We start from the raw sequence: 14,364 nt of genomic DNA, 5'->3' as shown, positions 1-14,364 counted from the left end.
TACAAGGAACTAAGTGAAATCGCCATGTCTGCTTTGTTACCATTCGGATCCACTTACCTTTGTGAAGTGTCATTTTCGGCAATGTCATTGATCAAAACCAAACACAGAAACAGACTGAGTGTACAAAATTACCTTATAATTGCGTTAGTGACATCGAGCCAAGATTTGATAATATTTTAGCAAAAAAGCAGCCTCAAGTTTCTCATTGATTTTGTACGTACATTTAAGCACCGTCATATTGGACAATAAATCTCGTGTTTTTGAAAATCTGATTTTAGTTAAGAAAAAAGTAAAACAACGATTCTCAAGAAAGGGGTACGCAAACTTTTTGGGCCTTGACTAGGGGTACGCGGACCGAAAAAGGTTGGGAACCACTGCTTTAGAGTGTAGACCCGTCCCTGAAAGTTTCATTTTCCTAACCTAAACCCTTTCCGAGATAGCAAGAAGTCAATTAACTAGAATTTTAGCTTCTTTTTTTTATAAGAAAGTTTAGTGTACCTTTTGATGTCTATACATTCAGGAATAATTTGAGTTCCGGGAATTCTTGTTTTCTTGGTTTTTGGGTGAAATACAAGTAAATGAAATAATCTTGTTACTCAAGAGCATTGCTCTTTTCTGCCTTGTGTTAATGTAAAGTAAATTTACTATGAATAAACTATGCTTTACTATAGTTAAACTATATTTATATTACTATGTTAAACTATATTTACTATGAATAAATTTCAAAGGATAATGAAAACTTAGGATTTTAACAAACTGTGCTATGTATAAATAAATTGAGGCTTAAACCGTGACTACTGGGGCACCAGTTCATAGAATAGAAGGAGGGGAAATGTATTTTCTATGAATGTTTTTTTACTATTTTTTTTAATTTTAAGATAAAAGGTACTTTTATTGTTTTTTTTTCTTGCAATGAAACTACCATGAAAGTATATTTTTTTTAAATCTAGGGGGAAATTGCCCTTCTTACCCCTCCCCCAATTTATAGCTAGGTAATAATTGAAATTTTAATTATTTACTAAAAAAAACTTACGTTAAAACCACAACTACGAGTTAAAAAAGGAATATAGAAGGCAAAAACTGGCTTTTGAAAATATGAAAAAATAAAACACAACCATTCAAAGAAGCAAGAAATATCCATATATTTTAATTTCGAAAGTCTAGAATCAACTAACCCATAAATTTGAATTTGTAAAAATACAGCAGATGTCAAGAGGCTTTAAAGACTATGGTAAAGTGAAGAGTTCAAAGAACAAAAAATCTTTTGATTACTCAAAAAACACAAAAAAAGTTCAATGAACACTTTATTACAAAAACTTGGCTGATGTGTTTTTTTATTTTTATTTGTTATTTCTATCTTTTTTGTATGTATTATATTTCTGTTGTTGCTGTGTTTACATCGAAGTACCTTTCGTAATAGTGGTTAATACGGGAAAAAAATTGATATTTAATATCAAACTTAGAAAAAAATAATACTCAATAAAAAATTGTGTTTATTTGTGCATTGTATTGCCCAATAAAAAAAAGGGGTTGCTACTAGGTAAAGAAAAAGAAAGAGAGAAAAATGTCTGTTTTGAAAATAAGAAGAGACAAAATGTTAAAAAAAGTAAAAACAAAACAATTGTAAACAGCGAAAAATATATATTTTCACTTTTAGGTGAAAAACTCTATCTTGCTAGAGTTGAACTCTGGTTATTTAGTTCCATCTCCAAGTTCAAATGAGTTTGACAAATTGCTTGGAGAGCATCCTCTTCGTTTCTCTTATCAGGATGGTGTGATTGAATCCATATGTGCTGCACCAGAGCTTCCATGGATACTCAACGTAAAGAGAGGCATATTGTCATCATTACAAAACTCAATGACAGATTTCACCAGCTCTCAGACGGTACTTGAGGTAAGAAAGTTGACATTTCGATCTATGAACCCTCAATTGTCCTTAAAGTTTCCTAAAACAAAAGTGTAGCAAGAGAGAGAGAGAGAGAGAGAGAGAGAGAGAGAGAGAGAGAGAGAGAGAGAGAGAGAGAGAGAGAGAGAGAGAGAGAGAGAGAGAGAGAGAGAGAGAGAGAGAGAGAGAGAGAGGAGAGAGGTGGATGAGGGATGGGACCGAACCTTAAATTGTGATTGCATTAAAAACTCATCGCATGATAGGTTGAACTAGTAGGCTAGTTCCTAGGTTTATTTGGTCTGCTATACCCATTCAAGAAACAAAAATTATTTTTCAGCATCACATGAAAATCAGCATCACGGTAGATAAAAAATATTTTACTGCACATTGTCCAAGTTATAAAATACTGTTTTTCATTTGCTCCTTATAGAAGAACCAGAGGCTCGAATGAAATAGGAAGATCCTTTTGATAGTTTTTAGCTTTGTAGCTACAAAAAACCTGGGCAACTTGTAAATTGCAGTGTTCCACTTTGGCTGAATAATCTTATACCTATTTTCTCGTGATTATATCTACTTCTCATATTTTTAGCATTTATTATTTCTACATTTACTGTTATAATAATGTAAATATATAGTAATTTTTTATACTTATTTATATATGTGTTCCAATTAGGCTGATGTCACTGGCTATTGTGAAACCAACTACACAAAAATTAGCTCTAGTACTATTCGTAAAACGAAGAATTTGCTTGGTTGCTCAGGTCGCCACGCTCACCAGCATACAAGGCTAACAACGGTACCATATAATACCATGTCATCTGTTCAATCACTGCCCTTGCTCAGGTAACGAAAATGGATTTTTGAACTTCTTTCTAATATGGACGCATTTTTTTCTCTTTTTCAATCTTTTTCAGAAGTAACAGCTTGCTTTAGCCCTGTTTTTTCTATTTTTTTTTCTTTTGTTTCTATTTTTCCTGTTTTTAATTTATTGTGAATGTATCATTACATTTTGGAAGACTGTGTTAGAGCCTTAAGCTAGTTTGTAGCCTGTATTTGAGACGACATTCTGAAGTCGTTTGACTATGCTTTTGTTAATTTCAGCTATGTTTCTGCTTCTGAATAGAAAACTTCTCTAGCAGGTAGGTGCGAGTTCCAAACTCAAGATAGCTTAAAATATAAAGTTGCCTGAGATATATGATGACCCTGTGCTCTTATAGCTGAAGAAAACCCCCTAAGTAGTTTACCATGCTCTGCACAGTACCTATAAAATAAATGATTTTGTAAGTAGGAAGTAACCGTAGATTCATTGTCAGTTTGGGACCAACCGCAGAAGGATCCGCGTAGTAGGAATCAACCGCAGACCGATCCGTGTAGTAAGAACCAACCGTAGAACGATCCGCGTAGTAGGAACCAACCGTAGAACGATCCGCTTAGTAGGAACGAACAATGTAGTAGGATTAAATGAATCTCAGCTAAACTGTAATAGACCTTATCCTCACAACAATGCGAATGGGATGAAGGAACGGGACAAGAGCGCCCCTCCCCCTTATATCTCAGATAGCTACTAATTATTTTTAGTTTTAATGTTGCTCCTTACTTTTTATAGCTATCGTAGTTTAATCTGAATATCACCAATTCCATTTCTAGAACAGGTCTACGGTTGATAGAATCAACAAATATATACCCAAAACGATCATCCTCGAATGGGAAAAAAGAGGTCATAATTAAAGATCTAAAGGGAATTGTAACTTCACGAGAAAACAAAGATGAAGTCTTAAATAGATTAGGGTGAAAGAGAAGCGTGCGTAGGTGTGTTACTGTCAGGTAGCTATGTTCTGCGGTGAGTTTAAGTATTCGTAGTAATAAATTGTTTCTGAACTTTAAAATTAATGTATTTCTAAGCTAATCTAACCGCATTTAAGTCCACATCATCTGCGTTTCGACCCTTTTTGAATGCATTTTGACCACAACCGGCCGCTATAACCAATACCACGGTGGCTGTCCAAGCTCAATGTAGATAATTTTTTATTTGCAACAATTACATAAATAAATATGACAAACCAGTGCATATGCCTGGTGGCATACTTGAGCACTGACAATGTTACAATGTTACACAACGAAAATAAAACCAGCACTGACAAAATAAAAATAAATCAAGCCAAAGTAAATAAAAGTCTACAGCATCAACATAAATATATATAAAAAAAATAATTCCCCGCAACACATTAAACACAAATCACCTAATTATTTGTTATCTATTTAAATATTGGAAAACCCGTCATAATAAGTCCGTCATACTTTTAATCCTCGCACCCAATGATTGTGACAGATTTCAACTTTGCGATTATGTTTTATAGGAAATATAGGAAATAGGAAAATTATAGGAAATTATGGAAATTATAATAGGAAAAATAGGAAATTATAGGAAATAGATTATGTCTTATAGGAAATTTTTCTCTGCAACTTTTAATTGTAACAAATGGGCAACTAGAATCAAGGCAGCAATTGAAATTTCTTAGAAAATTATCAGTTGCCATATCTGTATCCTCCGTGGATATTACCTCCTGCCAATCCAATAGTCCAAGGCTTTCATTCAGGTGCTTTAATGTTATTTTATTTATTAACCGTCCTTGACGTTCCTTACTTACCTGTGGTATTTTATAAGTAAAAGCTAAATCTGAAACCAGCAGGAAATGATCCGTTATATCACTTAAAACTGCAAAATTTGCTTGAATAGGTAAAGATGTAAAAATATTATCAATGAGAGAAACAGAACTAGGTGAAATTCTTGTAGGTATCAGGCAAGTAGGAAGCAGACACGCAGAAAAGCAAGAAGACAATAACTCAACAGAAGATTCATTTGAAGTTTCTAGAAGGTCAATATTGAAATCTCCGGAAAGGATTACATCTTTATTTTGAAAATGGGGTTGATGCAAAAAATCATGGAGTTTAGAGAGGAAAGATTTGACTGGAGAAGAAGGCGGTCGGTATACTACGCAAAAAAAAACATCTTTTTTTCCAAGACTAATTTCAGTCACCATTAATTCAAAAAGCATTTCCTCATGAGAACCTTCCAGATTTGCAATGCGTCGAAAAGAGATACCTTCTTTAACTATTACTGCTAAACCACCTTGGCGCCTAGTCAATCGGTTTTTAAGAATAAATTGATATCCAGGAAAAACAACCTGAGGAGTCAGGTCTGTAAGAAAAGTCTCACAGAATCCAACGACATGACAAGATAATTTATGAACTACATCAATAAGATCATCCTGTGAACTAAAAAAACCCCTACAATTTAAAAATCCTGTTCTCACAACACCGGTACTGGGAAGATCAGAAACTTCGGAAGGTAATTTATATTTACAATTTGGAAAGTTAATTAGCCCACCGTCATTTATCTTATTTCCTGAAAATTTATCATGGCTCTGGAATATGGAAAAATCAAAAGGGTTAGATTCAAGGTATCTCAGTCTATCCCCAATGCAACTATCATCCAATGTGCAAAATCAGAATTATGATCCGAACTAGCAGAAACTTTCGCAAAATGCATACCGTCTGAGTCTTAAAGTAGCAAAAACAACTGAACCAGTGAGAACTCGAAAATAATGAAAGAAAAAGAAAAAGAAGACAACAAAAGACAAAAAAAAGGACCATAATTATTACGGCTAGATCGTATTTAAATTTTAAACAAACCATGATGACGACAAGAAAAAAAAGAAACAAATATATATATATATACATATACATATACATACACATATATATATATATACCCACATATACACATACACATACCTATCTCCCTACAAATTAAAATATAACCCATACTAACAGCAAAAATCATCACTTATCTTGACAAAACCCCATCAAAAAAAAAGAAAAGAAAAAAGAAGAACTTTCAACTGTTGTCACTTAAAAGGAATAATAGACATTTTAAATAATCATTATAATCTTCACTGGAGTTCAATAATAACTATTAAGCTTCATGTTGGTCTTCGTATTTTATCCACTTATCAGAGTTCAGGTGACATACTTCTAACCATAGATCCGCTCCCTTTTGTTTGATCCTGGAGGACTCCCATTTTCCAGCTTCGCGCAGACCTTTAGCCTTAGCAAGGAGGTTGTTCCTGATATCGTTAAGTTTGGGAGGAAGATCAGACACAACGCGAGCTCCGGACCCTTTAAGTTTCCCCACATTACGCATAATTAATTGCACATCTTTGTCGTTGCTAAGGGAAAGAAAAACTGGTTTTAACGTCTCAGTTTTCGATGAGCCTCGCCTAGTGGTAATGTTATTGCTTGTTTTAGACCCCAGTCTATACAAATTGTCAATTGTAATAGGGCTAGAAATTCCCAAAGTATCACTGATCCATGATTTCACGTTAGATTCCAGGGTTTGGTTACCCTTTTCGTTTCGTAGACCATGAATGATGAGGTTTTTTTCCTGCTTTTTAAGTCAACTAGCAATAGTTCTTTCGAAAGTAATTCGCAGGAAGCTTTATGAGCATTCAGTTGACTTTCGAGTTCACGAATCCTATTGCCACGTTCTATTCCATCCGATTTTATGACTTCAATATCAGCTTTCAAACTCACAAACTTTAGTGACAATTCGTTTTGGTTTGCCAAAATTATATCAAGTTTATCAAGTTTCATCAGCTTGGCATTAATGCTAACTTTAAAGTCCCCAAAATCCTTTTTGCTGACGCTCGCCATCATTAAATAAATCAATAATTACGATCTAGTTAAAATCACCTTAGATCATTCCTTGCTATCAACAATAATCTTATGCAAAAAACAGGTTTTGCACGGTTGACTTTAGCGAGATGCTAACACCTTGAATGACCAGCCAGAGAATAACAATTGTCTTACTGTATTAATGATTATATCCAAAAAGGTGTTTGCAGTATGAACTGTCTGAAAGACAGTATGAACTGTCTGGGACCGACATTTCGGGACTGAAATGTCGGTCCCGGTTTTGCCACTTTAGGCACTTCCAGGTAAGCTAGGACGATGAAATTTGGCAGGCGTATCAGGGACCGGACCAGATTAAATTAGAAATAGTCTTTTTCCCGATTTGACCATCTGGGGGGGGGGAGTGGGGGGCCCGTTAATTCAGAAAAAAATAGAAAAATAGAAGTATTTTTAACTTACGAACGGTTGATCAGATCTTAATGAAATTTGATGTTTGGAAGGATATCGTGTCTCAGAGCTGTTATTTTAAATCCCGACCGGATCTGGTGATATCGGGGGGTTGGGACGGGGAAACCTAAAATCTTGGAAGACACTTAGAGTGGAGGGATCGGGATGAAACTTGGTGGGAAAAATAAGCACAAGTCCTAGATACATGATTGACATAACCGGAACGGATCCGCTCTCTTTGGGGTAGTTGGGGGGGGGGTAATTCTGAAAAAAAAAGTATTTTTAACTTACGAACGGGTGATCGGATCTCAATGAAATTTAATATTTAGAAGGAACTCGTAACTCAGATTTCTTATTTTAAATCTCAACCGGATCCAGCGTAATTGGGGGGGGGGGGGCAGTTGGGGGAACCGGAAATCTTAGAAAATACTTAAAGCGGTGAGATCAGGATGAAACTGGATAGGAAGAATAAAAACCTGTCTAAGATACATGACTGACATAACCGGACCGGATCTGCTCTCTTTTGGGTAGTTGAGGGGGGGGGGTTAATACTGAAAAACTAAAAAAAAATGGGGTATTTTTAACTTACGAACGGGTGATCGGATCGCAATGACACTTGATATTTACAAGGATATCGTGTCTCAGAGCTCTTATTTTAAATCCCGACCAGATCTGGTGACATTGGGGGGGGGGGTTGGGAGGGGGAAATTTAAAACTTGGAAAACACTTAGAGTGGAGGGATCGGGATGAAACTTGGTGGGAAAAATAAGCACAAGTCCTAGATACATGATTGACATTACCGGAACGGATCCGCTCTCTTTGGGGTAGTTGGGGGGGGGATTAATTCTGAAAAATTAGAAAAAATGAGGTATTTTTAACTTACGAACGGGTGATCGGATCTCAATGAAATTCGATATTTAGAAGGATATCGTGTCTCAGAGCTCTTATTTTAAATCCCGACCGGATCTGGTGACATTGGTGGGGAGTTGGGAGGGGGAAACCTAAAACTTGGAAAACACTTAGAGTGGAGGGATCGGGATGAAGCTTGGTAGGGAAAATAAGCACAAGTCCTAGATACATGATTGACATAACCGGAACGGATCCGCTCTCTTTGGGGTAGTTGTGGGGGGGGTTAATTCTGAAAAATTAGATAAAATGAGGTATTTTTAACTTACGAACGGGTGATCGGATCTCAATGAACTTTGATATTTAGAAGATCTTATTTTAAGTCGCGACCGGATCTGGTGACATTGGGGGGGGGGGGGAGTTTGGGTTGGGGGAACCTAAAATGATGGAAAACGCTTAGATTGGAGGGATCGGGATGAAACTTGGTGGGGAAAATAAGCAGAAGTCTTAGATACGTGATTTAAATAATTGGAACGGATCCGATTTATTGGGGGGGGGGGAATATTTTCATTAGAAAATATTTTTTCTAATGAAAATTAGAAAAAATGACGTATTTTCAACTTACGAAGGAGTTATTGGATCTTAATGAAATTTCATATTTAAAAGGACCTCGTAACTCAGATCTCTTATTTTAAATCTCAACCTGATCCAGCGTAATTGGGGGAGGAGGCGGTTTGGGGTTCCGGAAATCTTTGAAAATGCTTAAAGCGGTGAGATCAGGATGAAACTGGATGGGAAGAATAAAAACTGTCTAAGATACGTGACTGACATTGTGGTCGATACAAATCTTCTTTTTTTGCAAAGTATTGTGGTCATCACGTGGAAATCCTAGGTTTTAATTTCAATATTATGACCTCCCCCCCCCGAAAACTTCCATCACAATGGGAAATTCTCCCCGTAGAAAATCCCCCCACTAAAAAATGTCGGTATACTTCCCTATAACAGAACATGTATATAAACAATGGGCAAATTTTAGAACTTGCGGCCCTCCCTCCGATGGTTCTAGGGGGGGGGGGCTATGCCATGTCCAAAGACATAGATATTGCACCTCTCAACCATACTGTACAAAATGGCTATTTCAAAATTTGGCCATCAGACAACTTTTGGGGAAAAGGGCGTAAGAGGGTGGCTAATTGTCCTCCATTTTTCTCGATACTTAATAAGGGTACTAGAACTTTTAATTTCCGTTCGATTGAATTCTCTCGCAATATTATATCACCATTGGTTCGATACGATCACCCCTGGGGAAAAACAAACAAACACGCATCCGTGATCTTCCTTCTCGCAAAAAACTTAAATATTTCATGTTTTTGCAGATAGGAGCTTGGAACTTCTACAGTAGGATTCTCTGATCTGCTAAATCTGATATGTGATTTTTATTATGATTCTTTGACTTTTAGGGGGTGTTTCATCCTTTTTTGAAAATCCAGTAAATTTTGTCAGACTCGTAGCATTTCATTGGTGACATTAAACTTGATGAATTGGAATTAGCATGATAACCTGATTCTTTTCATATACTTTTTTAGAGCTTCGGTCACTATTGAGCCGCGTACTTTCAGTTTGTTACCACGAAGTGTTTGGACAGCATTGATTTGAGGCCAGAAGTAGAAAATAAAGAAATAGAAGTAGAAAATAATTTTGTTTATTGAAAATTTTCCGCAAGAAGTATATCATTTCAAAAGCTTCGGGTTTTGACAACTACAGCGTATCATTTTTCGAAAAAAGTGCATTTTCTACAAAACTTTTCTCATAAAAGCCAATCAAATGTTGTACACCATTTCAGGTTGCCTAGGCAACGCCATTCTGGGTATCATTCCTTTTCACGTTATTAAATAAAAGTTGGAATAGGAATAAATCTTTTATTAGACAGTGATAATTCACAAAAATACTGTATATTTTGGTCAAATGCACAGTGACCAAAATATCCAGTAGTTTTTGTGAGTTATCACTGCCAAATAAAAGAATTTATCCCTATTCGAACTTTTATTTATCGTCATGGAAAGGCAGTGTTATCTTCGAAATTACCTATTTCACGCTCTGTTTTCTATCTGAGTTTTTTTTTAGTATTTATTCATTCATTATATATTCAGTTTAATTATAAGAGTTATTTATTTTCATTCAATTATGGAAGTTATTTATTTCATATTTTTTTCAGGTCTGATCAAAGCTGCGAGCAAAAATTCCTAGAAGGTCACCTACAAAAAGTGGACTGCGCAGAATCTCATATATTTCAACCATTCACTGGCCAGAGGGGTGGGGCTGAAACTAAAATCCACCAGACTCTTACGTATAAAAGCAAAGAAGAGACTATTTTACCATTTCCTGATATTACGTTTGAAAGAAGTTCCTTGATATATAAGCCACATGGCGAAAATAGAGTTAATGAAGGGAGTCCTAAACAAGTGATAGCAGTCTTAAAAGATTTAGTTCAAAACAGTGAGGAATCGTTAACAAACGACGTAACTGCATATTTTGGTATTTTAATTAAAGAGCTGAAAAAGATTACATATGCGCAGATGTCTAAAATTTATTACAGCTTGGATGATAAAAAAGCAAGGTATGTCAAAAACAGATTTTAATTGTGTTTTAAAAACCTAAAAAACAAAAACGAAAAGAACAGGATCATACTTCGGTATTAAATAAACCCCTTCCCTCCAAAAAAAGAGAGGGAAAAGGGAAAGTCTCTATGCCAGAGAAAACTTTTTTTTTTGTTTTTTTTTTTTAATTAAAGCAATAGATAACAGTTAGAATATATGTCTGGTCATAGCAACAGATATGAAATCTTGTGTAAATAAAGTTTCATTGCAGTGTAAAAGAACCTATATTACACCGTGGCCCAAGGTTGTCCAACGTTGCTCAAATGCTGCTCAACAGTGTAAAATAGCTGCCTTCGGATCACTTTTGACTCTTAAAAAGCGAACTAGAACTTTCAGTTTCCAAACAAATGAGCCCTCTCTTAAGTATGTAAACGCATTCTTCCATTAGAGCCATATATGCCCCCACGGCATAACTTATAACGCCTGCCCCCCGTCCCTGTGGGTTTTTTTCGACGAGAGTTTTTTTCTCGGGCAACGAGAAGATAGATCAAGTGAATAGCTTCACTTACCTTGATGGTAGATGGTACGTGCAGTGAAGATGTTAAAAGTGGAATAGCCAGGGGTTTTGTCACAGCTTTTTCAAAATTTTCAAACATATTAAACTAAAAAAAATATTTTATTAGTAAAATTTTTAATCCCACAAAGGCTCCATGGCCTTTAAGGAAGAGGGATCATGAAACGGTTGAAAAAAGTAGGTAGTAGGTAGCTTATCATTTTTATCAAACTCCCCGGTAAATTTTATATTTTTACCAAAACTGTTCAAATGTTTATGGAAAAGATCTAAACCGTGTTTCCAAATGCAAACCATGTCGTCCAAGAATCTGCCCCAGAACCAGGGGGAGAGTACAAAACTATGTATAGCGGAGGTCTCAGTAGAGTCTATGAAAAGATTTTCCAACAAAGGAGAGAGGGATGCTCCCATAGCCAAATCAAACACTAGCCAAAAGGCTCCATGGCCTGTAAGGAAGAGGGTTGAAACGGTTGAAAGAGTTTGGAAGAATAGGAAGATATGTCTGCAAACCAAAATTAAAATAGAAGCAAGCAACCAAAAATAAGCAAAACCAAATAGAATAGAATACCAAATAGAATAGAAGCAAGAAACCAAAATAGAAGCAGGCAACAGTGGTGACATTAGTCAAGCATGGTTCTGGAATGTTGGCACTTCGAAAGACGGAGGACTATTCGTTATATATTTTCTAAAGGAATTGTCTATGGTTTCTTTTGGGTACCCGACTGACTGACCGTATTTCAAACAGTAGGCTGTATGACAAATGTGGTTCTATCCCGCTTTCTAGGGCTATAATGGAAGAAAGGTTGAGATGGCTAGGACACGTTCTGCAGATGAAGGAGGACAGATTGTCAAAGATCGTCCTTTTTGGCCAACCTTCTATGGCTAAATGAAGAGTAGATCGTCACTGAATGGTGTAGGACGAGGTCATAACTTCAATTGAAATTGGAACTTCCTGGAAGGTAGTAAAGAGGGAGGCTTTGAATAGATTGGCATGGAGGAGGAGCGTGCGTAGCTGCTTTTACCTTAGGCAGAATGGTGTAGTAATGAGTTGTTAGTAGTAGTAGCAGTAGTAAAAGAAAAGGCTCAAAATAGAAATGAACCGTAAAACCATTGCTTTTTTTTATAATTTTTTTTTTAAATCACCTTTTTTACCACCACCCATTTTTAAAAACAACCCTTCATTGTAAAATATTAAGTTGTTAGATGAATGAATAGACTATTTTCGCACATTTTAATTATTAATGGACAAATATATGTGTGTAACATATTAACGAATAAATATCTACGATAAATATCTAATAGATCCACTCAAAATGTCACTTCTTTTGTGCAGCTTCATGAAAAAATGGTACAAATGATTTACCATATTGGTTGTAATCTAAAAGTTTTAAACCCAAAAATTTCATCTGTTTTGTGCAGGTCCATGAAAAATAGAACAAACGAATTACCATATTAGTTCTAACCTAACAATTTTAAACCTGACAGTTTCACTTGTTTTGTGCAGCTCATGAACAATAGAACACATGAATTACCATATTGGTTGTAGCCTAAAAATTGAAACTAAATACTAGGCTCGACCTAGTATGTCTGACTAACAGTACGTCCCCAGTATAAGCAATATGCAATAACTAAGTGTTATCACTCTCCCTTTTTTCGATATTTGCTTTTTTGGTTTTGATATTTTCTTGATCCTTTTCGGTTCTTGCTTTCTTGATATGAATTTTAGTTTTCTTCCATAAGACTGAACTGAAAACCTTCACTTTTTTTATTACATAGACTAATTTCTTCGTAGGTTTAGTAAATTTCTGTAGTTCTTACCCTGGTTCAAGAGGAGTGATTGCGCGTAAATCATTTGGGTGGTCAGAAAACTTTCCAATATCCTTTGCTTTCGTGAAGTTCCAAATATTTTTTTTATTTTACAATTTATCTGTTTCAGAGTGTTTCTTACGGATGCGCTGCCAAGTGTAAGAACTGCGGCAGCTTTTGCAATGCTGCGTGATCTAGTTCAAGATAAGGTGTTGACTGAGACTGAGCAAGCAATCTGGCTGACCTCTCTTGCCTTTGACACGAAGCCAAATATCGATATGATAACGGCTGTAGCTGTAAGTTTTCTTTTATTCTTAGGCTAAGTTACTCGACGGAGACATTATATTGACGGTTAAGTAGTGAGGTAAATCAAGATACACTATCTGATGCCAACTTGCAATATCTCAAGATCAGGTTGGGGGGATCAAGTTGAAACTTTCAGAATTTTATATATATATATATATATATATATATATATATATATATATATATATATATATACATATATGAAAAATATACGCTTTTATTGACAAATATTTATTTATGAAAATTTTAGTATAATTTATAAAAATTTTATTTACATGTATTATTTTTTTATTTACATGTTTTTTAAAGAAAAATACATTAGTTTTGATTGAACTTAAAGTAAATTTTATCAAAAACAAATTAATTTATATATTTAAAATTTTTGCATTAATATATAATCTTAGTTATTTATTTTTCATTTTTAAGAAAAAAATAAATTAATCAATGTAACCTATAAATCAAATTAAAATTAAATTACATAATTTAATTTAAAAATCAATTTCAGTTAAAAAAAATTAAATAACCTAAACCTAAATAATTCAAAATTAAATTAACCTATTTGTTAAAAATAAATAAATCAATTTTTTATACAATCATAAATGGAAACACAGATTTTTACTCATTTATTTTTAAAAAACTTTTAATAAAAATATAACACACTAATGAATAAATTTAAACATTATTTTTGTAATATACGTTATCAAACAGTTTGTGGGAACGAACTATAAGTAAGGAGTAACTTTAAAAACGGAATAGTTAATACAACAATATAATTGGCTTTGCTAGCTGATTCTAAATATACGAAATTCATTAAATTTAATGTACCCATCAATCACTACAAGCGTGAGAAAATTTGCCCGATTTTCAAACAAAGGAAGAAATACCAAAAAGGCAAGCAATCTTAACGAAAATCATACCGTCAGATTCAGCATATCGGAGAACCTGGTTGTAGAGGTTTCAAGCTCCTATCTACAAAAGTGGAATTTTTTATTTTCTTCTTTTTTTTACCAGAAGATAGATCACGGATTGTCTTTTTATTTTTTATATCCCAGGTGCGATTATATAGAACCCATTGTCCTAGAAGATCGGGAGAGGCTCCTTCAAGTGGAAATCAAAAGTTATAGCGCCCTTTTTAAGTGACCAAAAACATTAGAGGGCGACTAGCCTCCTTCCACGCTCCTTTTCCCCCAGAGTGTCCGATAAAAAATTAGAAT

At 34.8% G+C, this 14,364-nt stretch overlaps 1 protein-coding gene across 3 annotated transcripts in view; it reads left to right on the top strand.

Moving 5' to 3' along the window:
- LOC136033229 (uncharacterized) overlaps positions 1 to 14,364 on the top strand; it is a 197,456-nt gene that overhangs the window by 46,676 nt on the left and 136,416 nt on the right. For all 3 annotated transcript variants that reach the window (XM_065713941.1, XM_065713942.1, XM_065713943.1), the window contains 4 exons: positions 1,658 to 1,894; positions 2,559 to 2,728; positions 10,086 to 10,487; positions 12,975 to 13,140. In XM_065713941.1, coding sequence (XP_065570013.1) covers positions 1,658 to 1,894; positions 2,559 to 2,728; positions 10,086 to 10,487; positions 12,975 to 13,140 — 975 coding nt within the window. The remainder of the gene's footprint in view (positions 1 to 1,657; positions 1,895 to 2,558; positions 2,729 to 10,085; positions 10,488 to 12,974; positions 13,141 to 14,364) is intronic.

This window comes from Artemia franciscana, chromosome 11 (assembly GCF_032884065.1).
Source record: "Artemia franciscana chromosome 11, ASM3288406v1, whole genome shotgun sequence".
Classification (NCBI taxonomy): Eukaryota; Metazoa; Arthropoda; class Branchiopoda; order Anostraca; family Artemiidae; genus Artemia; species Artemia franciscana.
This window is presented reverse-complemented; position numbering and strand designations above follow the sequence as displayed.